This window comes from Schistocerca nitens, chromosome 3 (genome assembly GCF_023898315.1).
Source record: "Schistocerca nitens isolate TAMUIC-IGC-003100 chromosome 3, iqSchNite1.1, whole genome shotgun sequence".
Classification (NCBI taxonomy): Eukaryota; Metazoa; Arthropoda; class Insecta; order Orthoptera; family Acrididae; genus Schistocerca; species Schistocerca nitens.
In genome coordinates this window covers 765,639,252-765,665,458 of record NC_064616.1, presented here as the reverse complement: position 1 = coordinate 765,665,458, position 26,207 = coordinate 765,639,252, and the positions used below count along the sequence as shown (strand labels likewise).

General features: G+C 40.0%; 1 protein-coding gene across 7 annotated transcripts in view; it reads left to right on the top strand.

Annotated features, from left to right (window-relative positions):
- LOC126249755 (serine/threonine-protein kinase NIM1) overlaps nucleotides 1–26,207 on the top strand; it is a 518,432-nt gene that overhangs the window by 229,283 nt on the left and 262,942 nt on the right. For 3 of the 7 annotated variants that reach the window (XM_049951437.1, XM_049951442.1, XM_049951439.1), the window contains one exon: nucleotides 7,532–7,647. The exons of 2 other annotated variants lie outside the window; for them this stretch is intronic. In XM_049951437.1, the coding sequence (XP_049807394.1) occupies nucleotides 7,532–7,647 (116 nt within the window). The remainder of the gene's footprint in view (nucleotides 1–7,531; nucleotides 7,648–26,207) is intronic. 2 more of the 7 variants (XM_049951438.1, XM_049951441.1) reach the window with 1 other exon arrangement.

Sequence of the window (26,207 nt, the reverse complement as noted above, 5' to 3'; positions counted from 1 at the left end):
TAATCCTCGTACGTGGATCGTAGACGACGAGAATGGGAATCCTATGCGAGACAAGGAAGACATTTTTGCGAGGTGGAAACAGGACTGTGAAAAGTTGTGCTCTGGAAACAACAGTGTGGACAGTCAATCACTTCAACAAATTACAATGGCACGCACAATCTTACAGTGAAACAGCGAACGCCGTATGAGGAATTATTAATCCGTTGGTGTAGACGGTGTAAATGGGAAAATGATCAAAGAAATGGGGCAGGAAAGTGCTCGTGTGCTGCTTGCATTATGTGAAAAATTCTGTAAAACTGGGAAATGGTCAGAAGACTAGTCGAAATCTGTCTTCATCTTCTCACACAAGAAAGGGTCAATCAGAAACTGTTCCAGCTATCGAACTATTGCTCTCATATCTCAGACAAGGAGAATTTTCCTCTACATCTTGAACCAGCGTTTGGAGTCGTACATGCAGCCTCACAAAACCAAGAAACAAGCAGGTTTTGTTGAAGGAAAAGGAACTCCTAAGCAGATCTTTAACACACGACGAATAATTGAGAAACCGCGAGAGTTCTGTATTCCTGTTTTCCTCTGGTCCCTGGATTTTAGGAAAGCCTTTGACTGTGTTGTCTGGAAAAAGTAGTCGCAGGTACTTGCAGAGTTCAGTGTCTGACCACACCTGAGGGCAGTGATCAGAAATCTTTGCAATCTGATTTCTTCAGTGTATCAAAAGGAGTCATACAAGGTTGTGTCCTTTCCCAAACGGTACATCTACAAAAAACACGTTATTAGGAATGCTCTTGATGGGTAGACTAAAGGCATTTGAGTTGGTGGAAGAATTATTAACAAGCTCCTATTTGCTGAAGACACCGTGCTTTTAGCCAGCAGCGAAGATGAACTTGCTAAGCTGCTCACAAAAGTAAAGGACCTTAGCTTATTATATGAATGATGATATGGATTACATATGTCTCAGCAAGTCCAAACTCATGATAATGAGCAAAGGTCCCATTCACAGATCGATTAAATGAACTGGAAACCGCTCATTCTTTCATCTATTGTGGGTCAACCATCTACGACACGGAGAGCTGTGAATATGAGATAAGAAGACAGATCACGCTAGGGAGAGTGGTGATGATGTTAAAGATCTTACGAGAGAAGAGATGGAGAAAATCTAGAGAAAATAATGATGGAAGGAAACATCGATGGAGTGGGAGAGAAGCGAACAAGCGGATGGACGAAATCAAGATGATCTCGGGTTTACCTCTTGATCAGGCTGTAAGAGAGGCTAGTAACAGTCCAGAATGGAGACGCTTGCTTCGTGGTGTCATGACGCTCAGAAACAAGCGCAACGACTTCTGATGTTGTTGTTGATGATGATGATGATGATGATGATGATATTTCTGGGAACCGAAAATCTCCTGTTTATGAATCGAAATTGATTCCGAATAATGATTGTGAAACCTATCTCGCTCTGTCCGTTTATTTCTTCTAGATATCGGCGCCCAGGTTGGAAGGTGTTAGATACACCTCTGCACTGCAACCTACTAAACAAAATGCGAGAGTACGGAATATCAGACCAGCTGTATGACTGGAATGAAGAGTTTCTAGCAAACAGCATCTAGCAGGTCAATCACAACGGAAAGAAATCTTCAGAACGTAACTTGGGGTGTACTCCACGGGAGTGTTACTGACACCTAATTATGGCATCTGTTCTCTAGATATAAGCTCCTTTCAGAGTCCATATGCAGGAAAGATGCAGGCGGCTAAGATCATACTATGTAAACCATGAACTCATGCAACAGAAACTACCGCCTGCAACTATGCAGTACGTTTTATCATAAGGAACACCTGCCTCTTGAGAGAAAAAGGAAAGTTCCATCATTAGCGTAGAATTTCACATTTTTGTGATAGGCCATATCCTACGTGAGCGACAGAAGCTTTCGACAGCGCGGCATCCGGATGCATTACTTTCCAGTTACAAGAAGCAGCATCAGCCGACCAACTTCTACGGGTGTCCGGCCTGTGTGCGAGATGCAACCCCAGCTACAGTTTGAGCCATACAGCTGACTTAAAATAGCGATGCGATAACGATGAATGTTGTCCCTCAAAAGTATGGCACCAACATTAGCATTAATGAAGAAAATGAGGCGAACAGGGACCGCGTTACATGAAATATACAACCAGAAGCATCTTCACTGCGAATTTCACTGTTTGTATCACCAGCCACGAAGATCACCAAGCAGCAAAGTCTTCGAATACGCAAGGATGAACATGGATACTTTCGACTCTCTCAAGGAATTGGAGAGCAGCGTTCCTTTTTTGACCACCATCTTTTAGCAGCCAATAAACGATGAAGAAATTCTGATCATTGTATTAAGGTAATTTATTTACCCAAGTTGTAACTAAATTTTTACTGCGCATAAACATGTAACGTGACTAGCATTAGGTATTTTATTTCGTTGTTCCGGAAGACGGTAAGATCTCGAAGCTGAGTGACTGTATGAAGATACAAGATTACTTAGACAAAATTTCCAGTTTGTGTGATGAACGACAGGTGACCCTAAATGTGGAAATATGTAAGCTAATGCGGAGGAGTAGGAAGAGCAAATCTTTACTGCTCGGGTACAGTATTACTAGTGCCCTGCCTGACAGTCAAGTCGTTTAAATATCTTGGCGTAACACTTCAAAGCGATATACAGGGTGATTCAAAAAGAATACCACAACTTTAAAAATGTGTATTTAATGAAAGAAACATAATATAACCTTCTGTTATACATCATTACAAAGAGTATTTAAAAAGGTTTTTTTCACTCAAAAACAAGTTCAGAGATGTTCAATATGGCCCCCTCCAGACACACGAGCAATATCAACCCGATACTCCAACTCGTTCCACACTCTCTGTAGCATATCAGGCGTAACAGTTTGGATAGCTGCTGTTATTTCTCGTTTCAAATCATCAATGGTGGCTGGGAGAGGTGGCCGAAACACCATATCCTTAACATACCCCCATAAGAAAAAATCGCAGGGGGTAAGATCAGGGCGTCTTGGTGGCCAGTGATGAAGTGCTCTGTCACGGGCTGCCAGGCGGCCGATCCATCGCCTCGGGTAGTTGACGTTCAGGTAGTTACGGACAGATAAGTGCCAATGTGGTGGCGCTCCATCCTGCTGAAATATGAATTGTTGTGCTTCTTGTTCGAGCTGAGGGAACAGCCAATTCTCTAACATCTCCAGATACTGTAGTCCAGTTACAGTAGCACCTTCGAAGAAAAAGGGACCAAAAACTTTATTGGCTGAAATGGCACAGAAAACGTTCACCTTAGGCGAGTCACGTTCATACTGAGTTGTTTCCCGCGGATTCTCAGTGCCCCATATGCAGACATTGTGACGGTTGACTTTCCCGTTAGTGTGGAAAGTTGCTTCATCACTAAACACAATCTTTGAAACGAAAGATTCATCTGTTTCCATTTGAGCAAGGATAAAATCACAGAAATCGATTCTTTTAATCTTATCAGCTGCAGACAGTGCTTGAAAAAACTTCAGACGATAAGGTTTCATAACTAACCTTTTTCGTAGGACTCTCCATACAGTTGATTGTGGAATTTGCAGCTCTCTGCTAGCTCTGCGAGTCGATTTTCCTGGGCTGCGAACAAATGATTGCTGGATGCGTGCTACATTTTCATCACTCGTTCTCAGCCGTCCAGAACTTTTCCCTTTGCACAAACACCCATTCTCTGTAAACTGTTTATACCAACGTTTAATACACCACCTATCAGGAGGTTTAACACCATACTTCGTTCGAAATGCACGCTGAACAACTGTCGTCGATTCACTTCTGCCGTACTCAACAACACAAAAAGCTTTCTGTTGAGCGGTCGCCATCTTATCATCAACTGACGCTGACGCCTAGTCAACAGCGCCTCAAGCGAACAAATGTACAACTAAATGAAACTTTATAGCTCCCTTAATTCGCCGACAGATAGTGCTTAGCTCTGCCTTTTGTCGTTGCAGAGTTTTAAATTCCTAAAGTTGTGGTATTCTTTTTTAATCACCCTGTATAATGGAACGTGCATGTGAGAACTGTGGTAGGGAAGGCAGATGGTCGACTTCGGTTTATTGGGAGAATTTTAGGAAATAGTGGTTCACCTGTAAAGGAGACCGCATATAGGACGCTGGTGCGATCTTATTTTTGAGTACTGCTGGAGTGTTTGGGACCCGTAACAGGTCGGATTGAAGGAGGACATCGAAGCAATTCAGAGGCGGGCTGCTAGATTTCTTACCGGTAGGTTTGAACAGCACGTAAGTGTTACGGAGATGCATCGGGAAGTGAAATGGGAATCCCTGGAGGAAAGGCGACGTTCTTTTCGAGAAACGGTATTGAGAAAATTTAGAGAACCAGAGTTTGAAGCTGACTGCCGAATGAGTCTTCTGCCGCCTACATATATTGCGCCTAAGGACCGCGAAGATGATATTTGAGAAATTAGGGCTCATGCGGAGGCATATAGACAATCGTTTTTCCGTCGCTCTGTTTGCGAGTGGAACATAAGGGAAATGACTAGTAGTTATACAGGGTACCCTCTGCCACGCATCGTACGGTGGACTGCTGAGTACCTATGTAGATATATATGTAGAATGCGTTTTTAAAATCAGTTCTAGCGTAGTTTTGTGGAAAGTTACGCCAATAACAATTTTCTATGTTTTATTAGTCGCAAAACACACATTTAATAAATTTGTCATCGGAGACTGTTTTGCTGGTTTGAAAATCAGAAATATGCACTCTGGAACTGAAGGCTACTATTATAGGTTACAGTTTCCACTTTAAAACACACTATTTTTACAAGTCTAAAATTGTGTGCAAATAAATATTTTAATTCAGGTATTACGCTACAGTAGCATCATTTCGTCAACTCTAATTTTTATTTTGAATCGATAACACAATGGTGGCAAATACTGTGAAAGAAATTTCAAGAGATCTATGGACACATTTTCAGCCAGCACATACGCCACAACCAACAACAGAGCACTTTTATACAGTTGAGAAGAAGTTTGAAGAGAAATGGCCGCTTCCAAACTGCATTGGCAGTATTGATTGGAAGGATTCGTAACCCTTCTGATTGTGGATGTCAACACCTGAGCTTTAAAACTATTTTGTAGTGGTTCTTCTTTCAGTAACAGACGCAAGATACAGATTTGCTTATGAGAAAGAATATGACGCTGGAATATTCCCTAATTCTATTTTTCATAAGACAAATGAATCACATCAACTTGCCTAACCTCGATATTCATTCCTACCAAACCCAGGTATGAAAGTGCCCTATGTGTTTCTAGGCGATGAAGTATTTCCGTTAGGCATATACTTAATACGACCATATGAAGCCAGAAATTTTCGTACAGAAAAAAGGTATTTAATGAGAAAATTTCTCCAGGGAGAATGTTTGTCGAATGTTCATTTCGTATCCTTTCATTAACCTTTCCATGAATAAAATTTTTCACATAAATCTGAAAATGAGGTCCAAAACTGTCTTCCTTTGCGATAAACAATACACATTCACTACCAAAAAAATTTGAAGCTGACCGATTTTGAAAATCGGTGCGGACAAATGTCACACGAACCTAACTAGGTCCATGTTTTCATTTTGAGAGTAAAATTTTTAATATTAAAATGTTTTTATCAGGATGGCAATTATGGAAAAATACAACAAATCAGTGCCAAAACACATTTACTCTCTTAACAATGAAAATATGAAATATCGTAAGAAGTTTCCAACATAACATCAGAAGATGGCTTTTACATACCCACACCAATGTTTTCTACATTCTATGAAATTTTCCGGGACATGTACGTCCCACAACTTACACACTATGAAAATACCATCTGAATTACTGAGGTGTGTAGTAATGATACAAACTAACGTCCATGATGTATACGATAACACAATTAGTTACTTCAGGCGTTCTTAGAACGAAGGAGGTTATTTGATCTGACTTTCGTGAAACAGACTTACTGTGCCATCTATAAACACACACCGCTCCACTTAACCGCTCATAGTCAATATATTCATCCCGTGGTTCGTAGCATTTTTCTCAAAGTTCCAAAAGCATCTCACTACACCGCAATACTAGACAGCTACGAGATACAGGTGTCCCACCGCTCAAAACTGCGTATTACTTTATTGGGACATATGTTCCCGTCAACCACGAAAGGGTTAGTGGAGAATTTTCTTGAAGCCTTTCAAAATGATGTTGCAATAACAGTTTTACATAATAATGTTATCGATCGTACATTTAATGTAGTAAATAATGAAGTAACTGTGATAAAAAATGTAAGTCTCTAAATGAACTTAAAATCTTTGCAATGAGAGACAGGAAGTGTTATAAATTCCTACTGTGATAATTTTAACTGTATACAAACAGAAAACTTACAGTAACGCTAATTTAGAAGTTTATCTAGAGAATAACATTAATAACGCCCGTCAAATGTTTCCTTACTGTTTTATGTATAAATGTACATGATCACAAATATATTATGGTTCATTCATTGAAACTGTGTTACCCGTCTTAATTGTTAACAAAGGCAAATTTTACATGAAATGCTGAACAACAAAGCTTTTAACTGACATGTCAGTATCACACAGTCACAATGCCATATTAATAACGTATTCACTATACACTGCATATCCATCTCAAAGCATATTTTTAAGTTCTTTCGAAGATAGAGTTTCATCCCTTTTACTTCATATGTACACATGCATGTCCCTATAAATCATTCACAGTAAATTCTTAATTAACTTATATAATGAACAAATCAACAAGAAGTTTTACTGATATTTAAGTGTTTGGAACACAATTCGTCAGCAGTGTTTCAATTAACCAAAGAAGCTTTCAACCCATACGGATTTTTTTTCTGTTACCCTACTAATTTTCAAATTGCTTGCACTTTATGAGCTACTCTTCTACTCGTTGGTCTTTAAACAGATCAACTTCAAATTACGTATCAGATTAATTTAATATTCTTCCTCCTTCCCATGTGCGTTACAAAAAAGTGAAAAATATTTGTAATGTGTTACCGAGATACTGCTTTCCTCACTTGTCTTGAAATGTACACAAAACTAGTCTAGTACACTCATGTAAAAAGTTCTACAAATTTCTGTTCCATACTACTACTTGTTGGTCTTTCAGCAGATCAGCTTCCCTATCGTGTTTCAGCTAAACACACATGTACCACTCTTACCACATCAATCCTCTTATGTTTCAGTGGCACATAACAAATCACCTTTTACAAAAGTTAATAAATGCAAACTATGATAGATATAATAGGTTCTTGACAAGTGATACAAATAAATCTTGGCAGTTTCAAAACAAATACACATTTCAGTAAGAGAAACGGTCACTTATTGTGCTATTTTTTTGTCTGATATTTTATTTTTCTAAAACTGATTACCTGCGCCACAGCACCTAGTTTTCTGAGGGTTAATATAAATGCAATATTAACTTTGTGTCCTTACACCCTAGCGCAGTTTCTAGCACTTTTGTTTCTTTGTTTTGCCTCCAGTTCGAGAATCCCCTTCACGAAGGTGGTGCTCTAAGGAATTTTCTTCTTCTTCCACCTTGGGGATAAATATGTTGCTGCTTTTGGTGGTGTTAATCGTGGTGGTGGTGCTAGTCCTGGTGAGTCAACAATCGGAAAATGCTCGTTTGTGTTATGGGACACCTCCTCATTTTGAACCCAATCCAGCACAGCATCCATTTTTATGTGGATTGTAGTCTACTTCAGATACCTCAGTGCAACTTGAGACCCCCTTTGATGTTTGTGTTGTGGGAATTTCGAGGGGCATGTAAGAGCATCTCTCCCTGAGTGTCTTAATGTTTTTCACAACATTAGTGTGTCCAAGTAGCACCATTTTCTGTGTCCCTCAGCAGCTGCATGCCGTAAGGAAAGCTTTGGTCTCATCTTTAGCTTCCTTCTAAATGTAACCCTTAATTACTTTGGTTTTCCTTTTGCATCATCCTCTGGAACTAGAAGCATGTATATGTGTATGTAGTTAAACCCTTTCTGTGTGGCTTCTCAATTATATTTCATGTTTCCCTGTGCTACCCAATGTGGCACAAATTTAAACTACTACATCTCACTGAAGAGCTTTAAGTACTTGCAAATAATTTACAATTTTTACAGAGAAATGTGGAAACACGGTCTTTGGTGAAAGCAAGACAGTGTTCGAAAGATACTAGTCAGAATTCGTGAAGCTAATAATATGGAAATAAACATATAATGCATTAATTGCGCTAATAGTAGAGGTATGGGAAGTGACTACAGCATACCTGAAAACGACATTAGCCAACGTTAAACAATCAATTTCCATTTGTTGCACACCAGCAAAAATCATAGAGAAGTAAATTAGAAGTGAAACTGAACCATACACTTCTGCCAAATATATCCGAATTAATAACTTTTGTGCATTTGGAAAGTAGTTAACTCTTTGGATTGCTGCCTATACTAGCACAGTACAAAAACCAAATGAGTCATTTCACAGAATAGTGTTCAGGCATTAAACATGTACGACATAGTTTCAGTATTCACAAACTATCCCACACAGGCAGCGGTGAAGGAAACAATGAAACAGAGCTATCATCCCACATCATTAGGTGTATAACTATATATTACATTGATTTCAAAACATTTCTGCGTTAGTTAAAACAATACTAATATGTAGTATACTTACAGTCTTCATCTGCATAAATTGAGAGAGCCTATTATGGTTCACAACATATAAACTATCAAATTATACAAGAACACTTAGTGACACTACTATTTCCACTCATAGTAGTTACTTTATTTGTATCTACAAAACACTCTCAAACAAAAGCGGAAGTATTTCTGGTGATACATACGAGAAAATCCTTACAGTTGTATAATACTATATTGCTCTGTAAACAGGAAATTCAGAAACATTAATTTCTTTCCCCACATGCTAGCGTGCATATTACGTACATTCATAGTACATAAACTGTGGTAAATGTAGGGGAAGGGAGGACACTATGTAACTTTTACCTTCAGCACAGCACGTGTTTTATCTCATTATCCACAAAGAATAAAGTCTTAAAAATACTTCCTCTTGGGAATAGTTCTTACCAAAGTTTTAAGAAACTGGTGAAAAAAGTAAGGTGACTCCGTGACCAGGCCCAAGGCCTGCAAGATACGTACCGGTCGTCTTGCCACCCTCTGCCATACGGCGTTACGCGTATGCGGTATAGAGCGGCATGGGATCAGCACACCGCTCTCCCGTTTTTGGTCGACTTTCCAAACCTTGGAGCCGCTAATTCTCAGTCAAGTAGCTCTTCATTGGGCAACACGAGGCTGAGTAGACCCTTTTCGTTTCCTCCCACCAAGAAAAAATCCTTGGCATTGCTGGGAAGTGAAACAGTGTGCTCTGAATGGCAGTTTGCCACGCTGACCTCACGGCTACAGTAGCGGACATGGAAAAACAGATAATTCTTTTTGTTTTTTACACGTATACAATCAAAACACCAAAACAGTCTCTAATGAGTTGGACATAAGTACAGGAACTAAAATAGCGTGAAGAAATAGACCAACTTGTATCAAATGCAGGAATAACGTCAGCTGTAATATTCTAGTTAAAAAGAAATTAAGTAATTACAAATTATACTTCTTATTGTCCCACTGCCTTGGTCACAGCGATCCACTCTTGATCAGATATAAACCTATTGTGGTAATTCTTTTGCTTCATGTCCCATAAGTACGTCTCTTGCATACACATAGGATATCAGTATGTCGTTATACTGGGAATCAGTCTGGATGACTGACTGATCTGGCTTTGTAACATTAGCCAAGATAGAATTGCTGTTCTGGTATTGCGAACGACTGAATCCTAGGCGAAACTTCAGATGTTATATTTTTCCCGAAGGCATGCAAATCTGGTGTATAGTTAATGAAAAGCTACTCCAGTTGTTTTTTACAACCTTATCAAATTCACATGCTCTGTGTTGGCCGTTAAATTAGGTCGTTATCAAGTGTTCTGGAACTGTTAAATGTTAATACATAATACGGGAATATACACATTTACTTTTTACTAATGGGAGATGAGCGACTGTTTTTATATGTGTACAGTAAAAGTGCAGAAATAATATATAACTTACGTTATTCTACAGAGCTGAAACGTCAAATGGGAAAAAAACAGTAGAATTGTAACGGATTTAAAACAGTTTCGAGCCCAATGACGTCATGAGGAAAATGGGCATGTCGCAATTATAAAAGCCGTAAAATCCGATACATTGAAATTGTTAGCTTAGAAAGAGTTACCTAATATGTTTCAAAATTACATTCTATATTTTTCAAATAAAATGCTAATCGTAAACGATGAAACAGCAGAAGTGAAGTAGATTTAAGGAAAAAATATACAAATGCAGCAAATGAAGCAACCTAAAGGAAATACGAACGTCTAAAAAAATGAAACTGATAGGTAGTGCACGTTGGCTACGCAGCAGTGGCTAAAGGACAAATGTAAGGATTTAGAAGCATATTGCACTATGGGTAAAATAGATACCGTCTACAAGAAAATTAGACTTTTGGAGAAAAGAGAAGCACTGTATGAATATCAAGAGCTCAGGTGGAAAACCATTAATAACCAAAGAAGGGAATAGTAAAAGGTGGAAGGAGTATATAGAGGGTCTATCCAAGGGAGATGAACTTGAAAGCAGTATTATAGAAATGGAGTAGGACGTAGATGATAATGAGATGGGAGATACAATACTACACGACGAATTTGACAAAACACTGAAAGACCTAAGTCGAAACACGGCACCTGGAGTAGACAGCATTACGTCAGAACTACTAGACGTGGGAGAGCCAGCTATAAAAAAATACTTCCCTTTAGTGTGCAAAATGTTAGAGACAAGCGAAATACCCTGAGGCTTCACGAAGAATGTAATAATTCCTATTACAAAGGCGGTAGTTGCTGACAGATGTGAAAATTTCCTAATTATCAGTTTAATAAATCATGGTTTCAAAAAAATAACACATTCATTACAGAAGAATTAGAAAAATTGGTAGAAGCCAAACTTGGGGAAGATCATTTTGGATTTTGGAGAGATGTAGGAACACGCGAAGCAATACTGATCCTTCGAAGACAAGTTAAGGAAAGGCAAACCTATGTTTATAGCATTTTTAGACATAGAGAAAGCATTTGAAAATGTTAACTGGAACACCCTCTTCGAAATTCTGAAGGTAGCAGGGGTAAAATACAGGGAGCGAAAGGCTATTTACAACTTGTACGGAAACCAGTCGGCAGCTATAAGAATCGTGGAGCATGAAAGGACAGCAGTGGTTGAGAAGAGATTGGGGCAAGGTTGTAGCGTATCCACGATGTCATTCATTCTGTACATTAAGCAAGCAGTAAAGAAATCCGTCAGACAGCAAAAAAAGCAAAGGAGTTGGAAGAGCAGTTGATCGGAATGGACAGGGTCTTGAAGAAAAAAAAGATGAACATCAACAGAAGCAAGACAAGGATAATCGAATGTAGTCGAATGAAATCAAGTGATGCTGAAGGAATTAGAATAGGAAACGAGACACTTAAAGTAGTTCAGTTTTTGCTATTTCGGTAGCAAAAATAACTGATGATGCCCGAAGTACAGAGGATACAAAGTGTAGACTAGTAATGGCAAGAAAAGCGTTTCTGAAGAAGAGAAATTTAACATCGAATGTAATGTAAATATTAGGAACGCTTTTCTGAAGATATTTGACTGGAGTGCAGCGATGTATGGAAGCGAAACATGGACGATAAACAGTTTAGACAAGAAGAAAATAGAAGCTTTAGAATGTAGAAGGATGTTGAAGATTAGATGGATAGATCACGTAACTAAAGACGAGGAACTGAATAGAATTGGGGAGAAAAGACATTTGTGGCAGTACTTTACTAAAAGAAGAGATCCGTTAATAGAGCACATACTGAGACATCAAGAGATCACCAGTTTAGTGTTGGAAGGAAGTGTGGTGGGGAGCGGGGGAGGTAATTGTTGAGGTAGACCACGAGATGAATGCAGTAACAAGATTCAGAAGGATGTAGGTTGCAGTAGATATTGGGAGACACGATAGTATGGAGAGCTGCAACATGTCAGTCTTTGGACTGAAAACAACAACAACAACAACAACAACAACAACAACAATTATAAGACGTACAATCCGTAAAACTGTTAACGTGCATTAGCTTAAAAGAGTTATATTCTGACGAGTTCCAGAATTACATACAGTTACATGGTTTTCGAATAAAAGCTTAAAGTAATTATTTGAAATTAATAAAAGTGGAGAATAGTTGAAATGAACGAAGTCTCCGAGTCGAACGTAGAAGTATGACCTCTAAGGAGTAAACTTTGAACCATGGGGAACTCTTGAGGGCACTGGCATATCTTGGACGCATCGCCGACTGCTTAAAAATGTATGTTTACAAAAAACTAGATACAGTTGGGAACTTCCTGAAAATCTTTAAAGGAAATATTCATTACCTGGGCGATAGATATCAAAGAAATGGCTTGATGTTGATGGCACCCACTTGGGTAAAATATTCCAAACTAAAATACTCCACCACTCAAATTTCCGGGCAGCGAAACTCTGGAGGATTCCGTCATCAGAAAACAAAGGTGAAATTCAACGGATTCAGCGCCTGGAATATTAAATGATTTTATAGGGCACAAAAGTTAGAAAATTTAAAAACGGATGTGGACAGGCTGATATTACATGCAGTGGGAATTAGTGAAGTTCAGTGGCAGGATGAAAAGGACCTCTTTTTAAGTGAGTACAGGATGTATATACAAAATCTAACAGGGTAATGCAGGAGTAGGTCTAATAATCACTAAGTATTCGTTGGCGTTTCGGTATTGCAGCAGGATAACGTTGACTACTTGACACGATATTTCGGCTGACAATCATTCAGCCATCTTCAGGTGAATGTTTAACACTGGAGATTGCTAGTCCACATCGCTAACTTTATACCAAAAGATAGGCTCGGAGACACATGTACAAACGCAACCGTAGCTTGAGCGACCGCTGTCGAATGTCGCGCTCTCTTCGATTATTGCTTCATCTATGGCGTGCAGGCGCATGCGTAACGATGATACTATATGCGTGCTCTCTGTCGAAATGCGGGCCTGTGGAGTTAAAATTCAGATGTGAAATTAATAAAATTTGTTGTGCCCAGACGTGTCACTTATTATAAAGTGTTCTGTTTCTGTATATATTGAAGAATTCACCTGGTCCCACGCCTTTTCCAGTAGAAAGTCCCCATCACAATTAATAAGATCTTACACCGAACTTATTGCTACCACTTGCTTAACAATTGAATCCCAGAAAGATCTCGTCTAGAGCAACATTTCCGTGACAGAATCAACAATGGAATGTCCTGCGGAGATACAGTGCTCGGCTATGACTCACTCGGCCGATATAACAGTGCTATTTCATCACGCTCTATTCTCAACGCACTTTTTATTCTATGGTGAATATTTTAAGCAAATTGACTGTGTTGCCATGGGTAGTCCTGTATCCCCTCTGGAACTGTAGTTTTTTTATGGAAGGTAAGATGAATTGGGGTAAGGGACCAAACAGCTAGGTCCTCGGTTCCACCGCATTAGGGAAGGATGGGGAAGTAAATTGGCCGTGCCCTTTCGGAGGAATCGTCCCAGCATTTGTCTGAAGTGATTTAGGAAAATCACGGAAAACCTATATCAGGATGGCCGGACGTGGGTTTGAATCGTCGTCCTCCCGAATGCGAGTCCAGTGTGCTAACCACTTCGCCACCTCGCTCATTTTTTATGGAAGACTTTGAGGTGAGAGCACTTCACTTGGCAGAACTTAAATCAAAAAACTCTTCTGGTGATATTTAGATGATACTTTTGTAGTTTGGCCTCATGGTGAAGATAAATTGTCCCGCTTTCTGCAGTACCTGAATACAATCCGCGAGAATATCAAATTTACAATGGAAGTGGAGAAGGGCGGTTGCCTGCCATTTCTAGATGCCTTGGTCAGTCGGAAAGTAGATGGATCATTGAGACATTCCGTTTACCGTAAGCCTACACATAAGGACGTGTATTTGCACGCGTCTGGCTGCCACCAGCCATCACAAACTATGGGTTCCTTCCAACATTTGTACAGCGGGTACATATCGTGTTTGACTGAGATAGCCTCGCAAAGGAGCTGGAACACTTACAACCTGTGCTCAAAAATAGTAGATGTTGTCCACATCAGATTGTACAGCTTTAAGGAGGAAGAAGCGTGACCACCCACGAGATCAAGAGGAGAAGGAGCTCTTAAAGTCCAGAGCGTTCCTCCCATATACCGACCATGTTTCGTCGAAATCGGGCAGAATCTTAAGGAAATATTATGCCAAAGTAATCTTCCGCCCACTTACGAAGATTTTTGCACTTCTCGGTTCGGCTAAAGATGATCTGGGATTGCGGAGGGCTGAAATGTAGAGAATGCTCTGCAGTGTGGCAAAGTCTACATTGGTCGGACAACGCGCCCAGTGCATGCAAGGTACGCAGAACATGATCGCCACACTCACCTTTCGCAGTCCAGTAAGTCAGCCATAGCCCAGCGTTGTATCTCCGCAAGACATTCCATGGAGTATTCTGCCACGGAAACCTTTGTCTCTACGAGATCCTTCTGGAATTCAATTATTAAGGAATCGATGGAAATAGGTGGAAGAACTTACTAATCCTAATGGCGGCTTTCAACTGGACAAGGCGTGGGATCGGTTGATTTCTTTAACATCTACAGAAAGCAAATGTTTTGTGACTCGCGACACGTGTAACGACAGCTAACTTTATTAATTTGACCTGTGATTTTAGCTCCGCGGGCCCGCATTCAGACACACAGCGCGCATATAGTACCGTAGTTATGCACGCACCTGCACACCGTAAATTGAGCAATATTCGAAGAGGGTGCGAAACTCGATAGAGATCGCTCACTTAGCGGCTGCCTTTGCTTTTGCGTCTCCGGGCCAAGTTTTAGACGCGAAGTTAGCGATGTGAACTAGCAGTCTCCAGCGCTAAACACTCACATGAGGATGGCTGAATGGTTGTCAGCCGAAATATCGTGTCAAGAAGTCATCATCCGGCTGTAATCCCGAAACTTATGGAAGACTCTTATACCGGGAAAATTTCAAGAATCACAAATGATTAAGTAAACAACAGAACGGGTAAGCTAATTATAACAGCATAATGAACATCTTATCGTAGCCAAGACACACACAAGGTTAACAACAACCACAGTGTCAACTAGCTCCACGGACGCTGAAAAGACCGAAATACTGTATGATGCGATAAAAGGAAATTATTCAGCTAGGCAAGGGAGATATAAATTTAATTGTGATTGGTGACTGAAATTCAATAGTAGGGAAAAAAAGAGAAGAAAAAATAGATGAATATTGACCGGGAGAAAGGAATGAAAGAGTAAGCTACCTGGTAGAATTTTGCACAGAGCATAATTTAATCATAGCTAAGACTTGGGTTAAGAAACAAGAAAGGAGGTTGTATAAAATACATGGACGAGACCTGGAAACACCGGAAGGTTTCAGCTTGATTATTTAATACTAAGACAAATATTGCGGGACCAGGCTTTAGACTGTAAGACATTTCCACGGACAGATGTCGATTCTGACAATTTATTTGTTATTTCCTGTATATCAAAACTGAAGAAATTGAAAAAAGATAGGAAATTAAGCAGGTGGTACCTGGATAAGTTTTCACGATAGGCAAAATTACAGGTTTTCAAGAATTTTGTAATTGAAGTTCATCCAAGTTGAGAATATAGTATGTCTCGTGCACCAGTTGTTAATGCGGGTCATAAGTGCGGAGTGTGAAAGATGTCAACAACCGGAGGGTATCTGAAAGGAAAATCCTCCGGAAAATTTATGGGTTCGTCAGACTGACAGAGGGTTAGGGAGTAAGGTAAAACCACGAAATACAAGATCTTATAGAAGGGAAAGACATAGTGAAATTTGCTATACCTCAAAGAGTACGATGGTTAGGACATATGGAGAGGATGACAGGGTTCCCAAACGAATTATGAAAAGCGTATTTCACCAGAAAGAAGGGCCGACCAAGAGCTAGATGGCTGGACAATTACCAAGATGGAGAACCGAGGAACGAAGAGAAAAACAGAGCAGAGATCTATGGAAGAAAATTGAGGAGGCCAAGGTTCATCAAGGGCTGTAATGACGAAGAAGAAGAAGAAGAAGACCTGACCTGGATAAAGTGAAAAAATAAACGATGTGTTGAGAGTTTTAAAGGGAGCATTAGGCAACGATCGATTGAAACTGGGGAAAGGAATACAGTAGAAGAGGAGTGGGTAGCCTTGAGAGATGCATTACTGAAGGCAGCGCTGGATCAAATATCTAAAAAAAACAGGACCTAGTAGCTATTCTTGTGTATCACAGAAGATATCTAATTAAACTGATGAATGAAGAAAATATAAATCTGCAGAACATGAAACAGGCACAAGAGGAAACAGATACATGAAAAACGAGATTGATAGAAAGTGCAAAATGTTTAAGCAGGAAAGGCTACAATTCATATACAAGTCTATAGAAGAACATGTAACTAGGGGAAAGACAGATACAGCCTATAGGGAAATTAAAGCAATCTTTGGAGGAAAAAAAGCAGCTGCACGACCGTAAAGAGCTCAGTTGGAAAACCAGCACTTAACAAACAACGGAAAGTTGAAAGATGGAGGGAATATAGGAGAGCGCACCGAAACGAATGCCTCCGAATTTTTATATGTAAAAATTCTTTAAGCTTTTTTAATAAAACGAACTTTAACTTTTACATCTTTATTATTCATGACTACATATTTATTTCCCAAACGTAGTCACACTGGCGACGAACACATTTTTCCCAACGAGAGACGAGTTTGTTGATAAGGTCACTGTAGAATGTTGAATTTATTCACGGAGCCACAATCTCACATCTGCATGCACCGCTTCATCGCTATGAAACTGAAGTCCTCGAAGGTGATATTCAAGTTCTGGAAAAAGATGAAAAGCGGACGGGGCCAAGTCGGGGCTGAATGGAGGATAATCGATGACAGTGTTGCCAAGGCGTCGGATTGCTGCAGATGTCGCAGCACTCGTGTCTGGCCTGGTATTCTCATGCTGAGTGAGAGGGTGCTCCATGTATAGTTAGAAATTAGATTATAGTACACCATTTCTCACGCACCCACATAGTTACGTTACACATAGGGATGTTACACCAGGCGGTTCGAAGCTATCTAGCGACAGATAGATGCAACTTCAGTCAGCGGATTCTGAAAGTCAACTGAGTAATACACATGACAGTTAATACATCAATCGATATTGAGAATAGAATAAAAAATTCGGAGGCTTTGCTTTAGAGCGCGCCCTCCTGTAGATGGGCTATACAAGGGAAATGAATTTGATGGCAATATCATAGGAAGGGAATAGGAAGTATATGATGAGATGGGAAATATGATGCTGCAAGAAGAATTTTACAGAGCACCAAAAGACCTAAGTCGAAACAAGACCTCTGGAGTAAACGACATTCCCTTAGAACCACTGATATCTGTGGGAGAGCCAGCCAGACAAAACTGTTGCACCTGGTGAGTAGGATGTTTGAGACAGGCGAAATGCCCTCAGGCTTCACACAGAATGTAATAATTCCAATTTCAATCAATCGGGTGCTGCCATGCGTTAATATCAGAATTATCATTACCTTAGAGCACAGGTTAAAGAAAGGCAAATCTGCGTCTATAGCATTTGTACACGTAGACAAATCTTTCGACAATGTTGATGACAATACACTCTTTGAAATTCTGACGGTATCAGGGGTAAAATATGAGCGAATTGTTACATACAACTCGTACAGAAACCAGAAGAGAACAGACGACAGACTCGAAGGGAATGAAAGGGAAATAGTGGTTGAGAAGACAGTGTGACAAGGTTATAGCTTCTCTCTGGTGGTGTTCAATCTCTACACTGAGATTGCGGTAAAGAAAACCAATAGTAATTGGAGGTGGAATTAACGTTCATGGAGAAGAAATAGACCTTTGAAATTTGCCGATGATTGTGCAGAGGGCTTTGAAGAGCACCTGAACGGAAACACCAGTATCTTGGAAGGATGGTACAAGATGGACATAAAAGGGTAATGGAATGCAGTCGAATTAAGTCAGGTGATGCTGAGGTCATTACACGGTCCCGTCACCTTAATGTGGCAACCGGCTATTTTCGACGTCAACGTGCAGTAACCCCTGACAGACGGTTGGTAGCAACACAACGAGTGGAGGGTATATAAAGCGTGTGACGCAGAAAACGGTGCATCGTTGGCGTATTGCGGAAACGGAACAGTTCATCTGAAGTCCAGATGGACATGATAGTTGGCTTACTTGCTAAGAGTGGAAGCATTTCTGAATTGACTAATTTTATAAACTGGTTGTTTGGTTAAAGTACATCGTGAATGACAAAATAAGATATCCGGAACCGGCGCCGAGGCAACTTCGGTACACCACGGGTCATGGATGACAGGGGTAAAGGACGGTCGCGAAGATGAGCACGGCAAATAGACGTGCAACTGTCGAACAACTGACAGCCTACATGAACCAAGAGGCTACCAGCAGCGTCTCCTCAACGACCTTCCAGCGAACGTTGCTACATACGGACTTCGGCAGCATGCGCCTGGTTCATCCACCCGTGCTGATCGCTGTTTATTGGTGTCGAATGTATCTGAACACCCACTGAGTGGCAACAGGTGGCCTTCTCAGATTAATTACGTTTTTTACTCCATCGAACAAACGACCATTGGCATGTACGACGTAAAATGTCTGAAAGCAAATACCCTGGAACAATCGTCGGCAGGTTCCAGGTCAGAGGAAGGAGCGTTGTGGTCTAGGGAATATTTTCATGGAATTCTGTATCATTCTGGAAGGCACAGTTGATCGACATAACTACGTATCTACCTTTCGGGACCATTTCCACCCCTAAATGCAGTTTATTTCTCCTTGGCAAGATGGAATCTACCAGCAGGAGAGTGCAACGTGTCACACAGCTAGCATAGTACGTGCGTGGTTCGAAGAGCACCAGGATAAGTTTACCGTACACCCATGGTCACTCCTCGGATTTAAACCCAGTCGAGAATCTGAGGGACCACCTCAATCTGGACGTTCGCGCAGTGGATCGTCAACTGAAAAACCTAGCGCAGCTGGCCACAGAACTGGAGTCGGCGTGGCTCCACATCCCACTCAGTACCCACCAAAACCTCACTGACTCTCTTCTCACATACCTTGCAGCAGTCAGCGCTGCAAAAGGTGATTATTCTGGCTTCTTACAGGTGTTCACATTAATGTGAATGAACCACGTAGATTTGGAAATGACGAGCTAAAAGTAGAAGACTAGTTTTGTTACTTGGGCAGTAAAATAGCTGATGGTTTCCGAAGTAGAGTGGATATGAAATGTAGACTGACAATGGCCAAAAAAGCGATTTTGAGGAGAAGTTTGTTAACATCGAATATAAATTTAAATATTAGGAAGTCTTGTGAGTATCTGCCTGCGGTGCACGAAAGTGAAACGTGGACGATAATGCGTTCTGACAAGAAGAGAACAGAAGCTTTTGATACGTGATGCTACAGAAGAATGCCCAAGATTAAATCGTAAGTTACGTAACTAATGAAATACTGAATAGAGAAGCAGGGATCGGTTGATAGGACACTTTCTTAGGCATCAAGCAAACATAATATTGTCATTTAAGGGAAGTGCAGAGGCTACAAATATTAGACGGATTACAAGAGGCGAATAAAGTAAGCAGGTACGGATTAATGAAGTTTGCAGTGTTTATTTGGAGGTGGAAAAACCCTTCCCAGGATAGCGTAGCGTGAAGAGCTGCATCAAATTAGTCTTCGGACTAAGACCGCAACAACAAGAACAACCACCAAAACAAAAACTGTACTCTGATTAGCAACACATTTTAAGAGGACTCTCGTGTCAATGCCTCATGCGCGTTCTACAGCGGCTATATTGAAACAAGTTTGAATTCAAACGTGGGCCGTTGTTGCGGAAGTCACAGAGCGCTACTAACATCGCTCACGTAGGACACTCCCGTGAGGATGTAATCAAGAAAACGAACTTAGGGAAACTCGATGCTGGTGCATAGCCTACTCCCCTTCCAATGGAAGAATAACAATGTCACGCCATGACTTCATGAGACACTGTGGATTATCTATGAACTTAACGCAGTATGGTATTGTACGATCTGTCAAAGTGAAATTGCATGTTGCCACCGTTACGCCTAGCCCCATAAGAGTTTTGGCTCTGACAATTTATTATACCATGTGGATTATGAGGATTGAAACCGGGGAAAAAAAAGAAGGAAAAGAAAGCACCACGCAGGAATTATCCCAATAAGACTGACGGGGTATATGTGATGATCATAGGACAAGGATATCATAATAATTTCAGAAAAATTGGGTGATTTATTCAAGAGAAAGAGCTTCAAAAATTGAGCAAGTCAGTAACGTGTTGTTTCACCTCTGGCACTTATGCAAGCAGTCATTGGACTTGGAATTGACTGATAGAGTTCCTGGATGTCCTCCTAATTTTGTCCAATTGGCATGTTCGATCGTCAAATTCCCAAGCTGGTTGGATGGCCCTGCCAGAAATGGCCCAAACGTTCTCAATTGGGGAGAGATAGGTAATCTTGTTATCCAAGGAAAGGTTTGACAAACACGAAGAGGAGCAGTAGAAAATCTCATCCTGTGCGCGTGGCCATTATCTTGCTGATACGTAAACCCAGGACGGCTTGCTATAAAAGGCAACAAAATGGAGCACATAATATAGTCGAAGCACCGCTGTGCTATAGGTGTACGGTGGATGACAACCAAAGTGGTCCTGCTATGAAAACAAATCTTACCCGCGACCATCTTTCCCGGTTGTCGGACTTTATGGTGGATGACATTGAGGTTGGTATCCCACAGTGGTCCGGGAGTCTCCAGACGAGTCTTCGGATTGGAATGTTATTGACTGGAGTAAAATTGCCTTCAGTGATGAGTCCCTCTTCGAAGTGAGCCCCGATTAGCAGCGGAGATGTGTCTGGAGACTCCTCTGACAGCTGTGGGATACCAAGCCATCCTGGCTTAAATTTTGGGAAGATAATGCCCGCCCACAGCACTGCAAGAGTTTCTACTATTTACCTTGGGGCATTTGCCAAACTCTCTTCGCCAGCACGATCGTCTGATCTCTCCCCAATTGAAAACATTTGTAGCATTATAGATAGGGCCCTCCAATCAGATCGGGATTTGGACTACTTATCGAGCCAATTGGACACACTTTGGCACGATATCCGTGAGGAGGTCATCGAACAACTGTATCAATCAATGCCAAGCCGAATAAAAACTTTTGCTCAGTTCAAGCTCTTTCTCTTGAATAAATCATCTAATTTTTCTGAAACTGTAATCATTTGTTTGTCTGTACAAGTACATCACATCTATCGATTTCTGTCCCATTCGGATAATTCCTCCGTGGTGCGTAGTTCTTTTTTGTCATAGCCTTTACCTTATTTTACCAAGTACTCTTCAGTCTTTCTTGTGTGTTAGAATATGTGAACTTAATACAATAATAGCAGTTTACTTTATCATGTTTACAGAATATTTTAGCAGGAACTGGTACCATTATTCCCTTTTGTTACCAGCCACTCCCGACAAGTCTCTCGATCTTTGTTCCAGTGCTCTGTTTGGAAAAGTCGCAAATATTTACCATAAACTGGACGAGAGCACCAAGCAGACCGCGCTAATTTATTTTCGCTTAGACTCATCTGTTTGTTGTTACGTGGTTCATCTGCAGAGATCTAAACTTTTGATTTACATTTGTTAATATTACGTCCCGTATTCCTTTTTCAAGCGAAGATTCGTCTATTTTTCTTGTGTCCACTATTTGTTTTGACAAAGATTTTTATATGCACCTTCTTTGCTGTTCATTTAAGCTCACTGCTGTGCAGTCGTTTGCAGCTTAAAAATAGAACGGAAAAATGGAAGGAAGATTAGCGTTTAACGTCCCGCCGACATAGAGGTCGTTGGAGACGGACCACAAGTTCGAAATGTTTTGAGGTTGGGGAAGGAAGTCGGCAGTGCCCTTTAAAAGGAGTCATCCCGGAATTTGCCTGGAGTGACTTGGGAAATGACAGAAAGCTTTAAATTTGGATGGCTGGAAGCAGATTTGAACCGTAGCCTTCTCAAATGCGAGTTCAGTGTACTAACCACTGAGCCACCTCGCTCCCTTTAAAAAAAGATCGACAAGATAGTGAGAGCTGCTGAAGTTTATCATTCTGAGAAGAAATTTGTGCCAAAATCTGTCGAATCATTGAAATTACTCTTATTCATCTGTTTCTGCATTATAGTACATTACAAAATATTATCAAGTATTTGTCAGATGCAAATACAGTGATTCTTCATCAGTCTACAGCATCTAGTCATTAATTTAACTTGATACCAATGCCTAGGCTGTAATAACCTCAGTAATGTTTGCAGATATTAGATTATGAAGTCGTTCATTCACTCACCACCATCATCATCGTTATTAAACCATTATCAAATCCAGGTGACACAGCTCTGCTACGAGGCTGTTCCTTCATTGGCTCCTGTCAGCTGCTCTTTAATTATCCAAATTAATGAACGTGCTAAGAGTAATTGCCTGCCAAATAATGCTCTGTCTTTGGAATAGTCAAGCAGGAAGGTGTTATCGTATGAACCGTATGAAACAATTTGCCAAGTTATTAGCGGCATCTCGACATATTTAACGATATACGGAGTGTTATAACGAACTACAAATAAAAAAAAGAAATAAAATCGAACAATGCAAATGAAATGAAATACGATTAATGAAATAAAATAACTTAGCCAAATTTCTGCTACATTGTTATTTTTCCCATCAGTTTCTGCGCTGATAAGTTATTCTACTGCGGACTGGTGTCCGAAACGGAATGCCCTCAAGCCTTGTACTGCACTTTAAAGCCAAATGTTATGATTTAGTAAACTGCTTGCCTACTGTATCCTACCTACATAGATACTGTTTCGGCATACCAGGCGTCACTTACTCTGCATCTACTCCTATACCCCACATGCTATCTTAGTGTGTGGCGGAGGGTATTTTGGGTACGACTATAGGTTCCTCCCTTTTTATATTCCTTTCGAACAATGAGTGTTCGAAGAACGACAGTCGGTAGCTTTCTGTATAGGCTTTAATTTATCTGATGTAAATTGGGGAAAGTAATATATCGCCTGATATTTCTTGGATCGTACGATCTCAGAATTTAATCACAACTACTCTTCGTGAGGCACAATGCTTCAGCGGTTGAGCATCTCCTTAACTGTTTCACGAACCTTTGACGAAACGCGTTGCTGTTGTTTGTATATTCTGTATCTGCTCTGTTATTCCTACCTGGTAAGGGTCCCACACTGACGAAGAATACCTAAGAATCTACCGAACAAATGTTTTTAACTCACTTTACGTAAAAGAATTACAGTACAATTGGATTCTTCCAATGTAACTCAGGCTAATATACGATTCTCTTAAAATTAATTTTATGGAATAGTTGGACTTAAGGCATTAATTAGACGTTGATGAATTTGCATAAAACATTAATAGTAACCTCAAACACTTCGCAGACGATACAATTATCAACAATATCAACAATTAGCAATCTGAGAATAGCTGCACATACATATTCATCAATATCTTCATAAGGTTTCGATGTAGCGCTAAAATTGGTAACTCACTTTAAATGTTCAGAAACGTAGAACTGTGCACTTGACAAAACGAAAAACATTATATTCTATGATTACTGTATCAGTGTGTCACAGCTGGAATCTGTCAACTCACAGAAATACTTCGGTACAAGAATTTGTAGTGATATGAAGTGGAACGATCATATTGGCTCAGTTGTAGGTCAAGCAGAAGGCAGACAGCGGTTCATTTGTAGAGTGCTTGGGAAATGCAGTGAGTCTACGAAGAAGACAGCTTAAAAAATAGTCGTGCGACCCACGTTAGAATATTGCTCAATTCCGCAGGATTCGTACCATTTAGGACTAACATTAGGTATTAAAGGGATACAAAGAAGGGCAGCACAAATGGTCACATGTTTGTTAGACTCGTGGGAGACTGTCGCGAAAATAGCGATAGAAATGAATTAGTAGACTCTTGAAGATAAACGAAAGCTATCCCCTGAAACCGAACTTCGAAAGTTACTGCAGCCAACTTTAAGTGATGAATCTAGGAATACACTGCAATCCCCAGAAGAATCTCTCCCATAGGAATCACGAAGGCAATATTAGATAAATTGTAGCGCACACGGAGGCGTTTAAGCATTCATTCTGCCCGCGCTCCATATGTGAATAGAATAGTAAGAAGCTCCAATAACTGTACAATGGAAAGTACCCTCTGTCATGCACATCACATTGGTTTTCAGAGAATAGATATAGATTAGGTTGCTCTAAACAGACACTCATGGGTATTTTACGGTTTACTGTCTGCAATGAACTATCGTCAATGGTGCAGTCGAACTGTAATGGAGCTTTCGTCCTATTTTTACACAAAGTGAGTTCCACAGGGTTCAATTTTGAATCTACTCCTGTTTCTTGTGTACGTTAATAACCTTCCACTTAATATTATAAAACTGGTACTTTTTGCCGACGATACTAGTGTTGTAATAAATCCAATTGGACAGAAAGCACCAGAATAGGTGATAAGACATTTACCAAAGAATTATTGAATCCCTGAAAATGCACTTAAAAAAACACACTACATTCAGTTCTGAACAACAGATACAGTCGTACCAACAATTCATGTAGCACATCAGCAAGAGTCAGTAAATATGGTAGAAAACGTCAAATTTTTTGGTGTACATATTGATGAAAAGTTGACGTGGAAGAAGCGGATTACTGAGCTGCTTATACAATTATGTTCATCTACTTTTGCTCTTCGTAAAATTTCTAACTTTGGAAACATGCGTATCAGTCACTAGGCATATTTTGCAAGTTCTATTTCCACTCAATAATATTGTACAGTACAATTTCTGGGTAACTCTTCACTTCGAAAGAAAGTATTGACTTCACAAAAGCGAGCAGTAAGAATAACATGTGTTCACCCAAGGACGTCATGTAGGTACCTCTTCAAGGAGGTTGGCAATTTACCTGCGCCGCCACAATACATTTATTCGCTAGTTTAATTTGTGATCAATAATCCATCACAATTTGAGAACAATGATGTACATACCAACAACATTAGAGGGAAAAAATGAGCCTTATTACACGCTGTTGAAGCTGTCAGTGGCTCAGAAAGAAGTTCAATACGTAGCAGCAAAAGGTTTCGATCATTTGCCCAATAACATAAAATGTCTGACAGGTGGTGAAGCAAGATTTAAATCTACTTAAAATTCATTTCTCCAGCAGAGTTCTTTCTATTCAGATAACGAATTTCTCCCTAAAATCTGGTAGCAAGAATTTTTTTTATAATAAAAGCGTTCAAATGATCTATGAAACGGGTAACTAACTTACTTACTACGCAATGTGTTTCATTTTGTTTGCGTTATCGGTCCCGTGTGTGTTAATGTTAATTCACTGAAATATATTATTTGCCCAACAAGCTTTACAATAACACTATAAAAGAAACCTACGATTTTAACATTTCATTACTCTTCTTTTAAGGGTTTCGTGCCTCAATCGGCAAAAACAGAACCATTACAGAATCGTTTCGTTGTTCCTCTGTAAGTCTGCCTGCCTGCCTGCCTTCCTCCCTCTCTGTCTGTACGACTCTTAAGAACCCTTTTTCTCAGCAACTGTTAGAGGTATCAAGTTCAAATTTGTGTCACATACTAAGGTATATGGCACCTGGGTAGTGTAAAATATTTAACCTCTAACGTCAATGCAATAAAAACGTAAGGCGGTTTTTGATAGTCGCAAACTCACTCATCGGAACGTAAAGGGTACTTACCTCTGACCTACAATCTTGAAATTTGGCAAGAAGCAAAATGTCACAGTACAAGTAAGGGAAAATTTCGAAAATTGGTAATCTGTACTTGTATCACATAAAAATTTCTTTTTTGCGATTACAAATTTACATTTGATTCGTAATCTGTCACAAATGTCCGGATCTACTGTAGAGATTTTGGTCTGGTTTTCACTCACAAGTAGAGTGATTCAAGAGGAAATTTTTCGTTGTAATCTACAA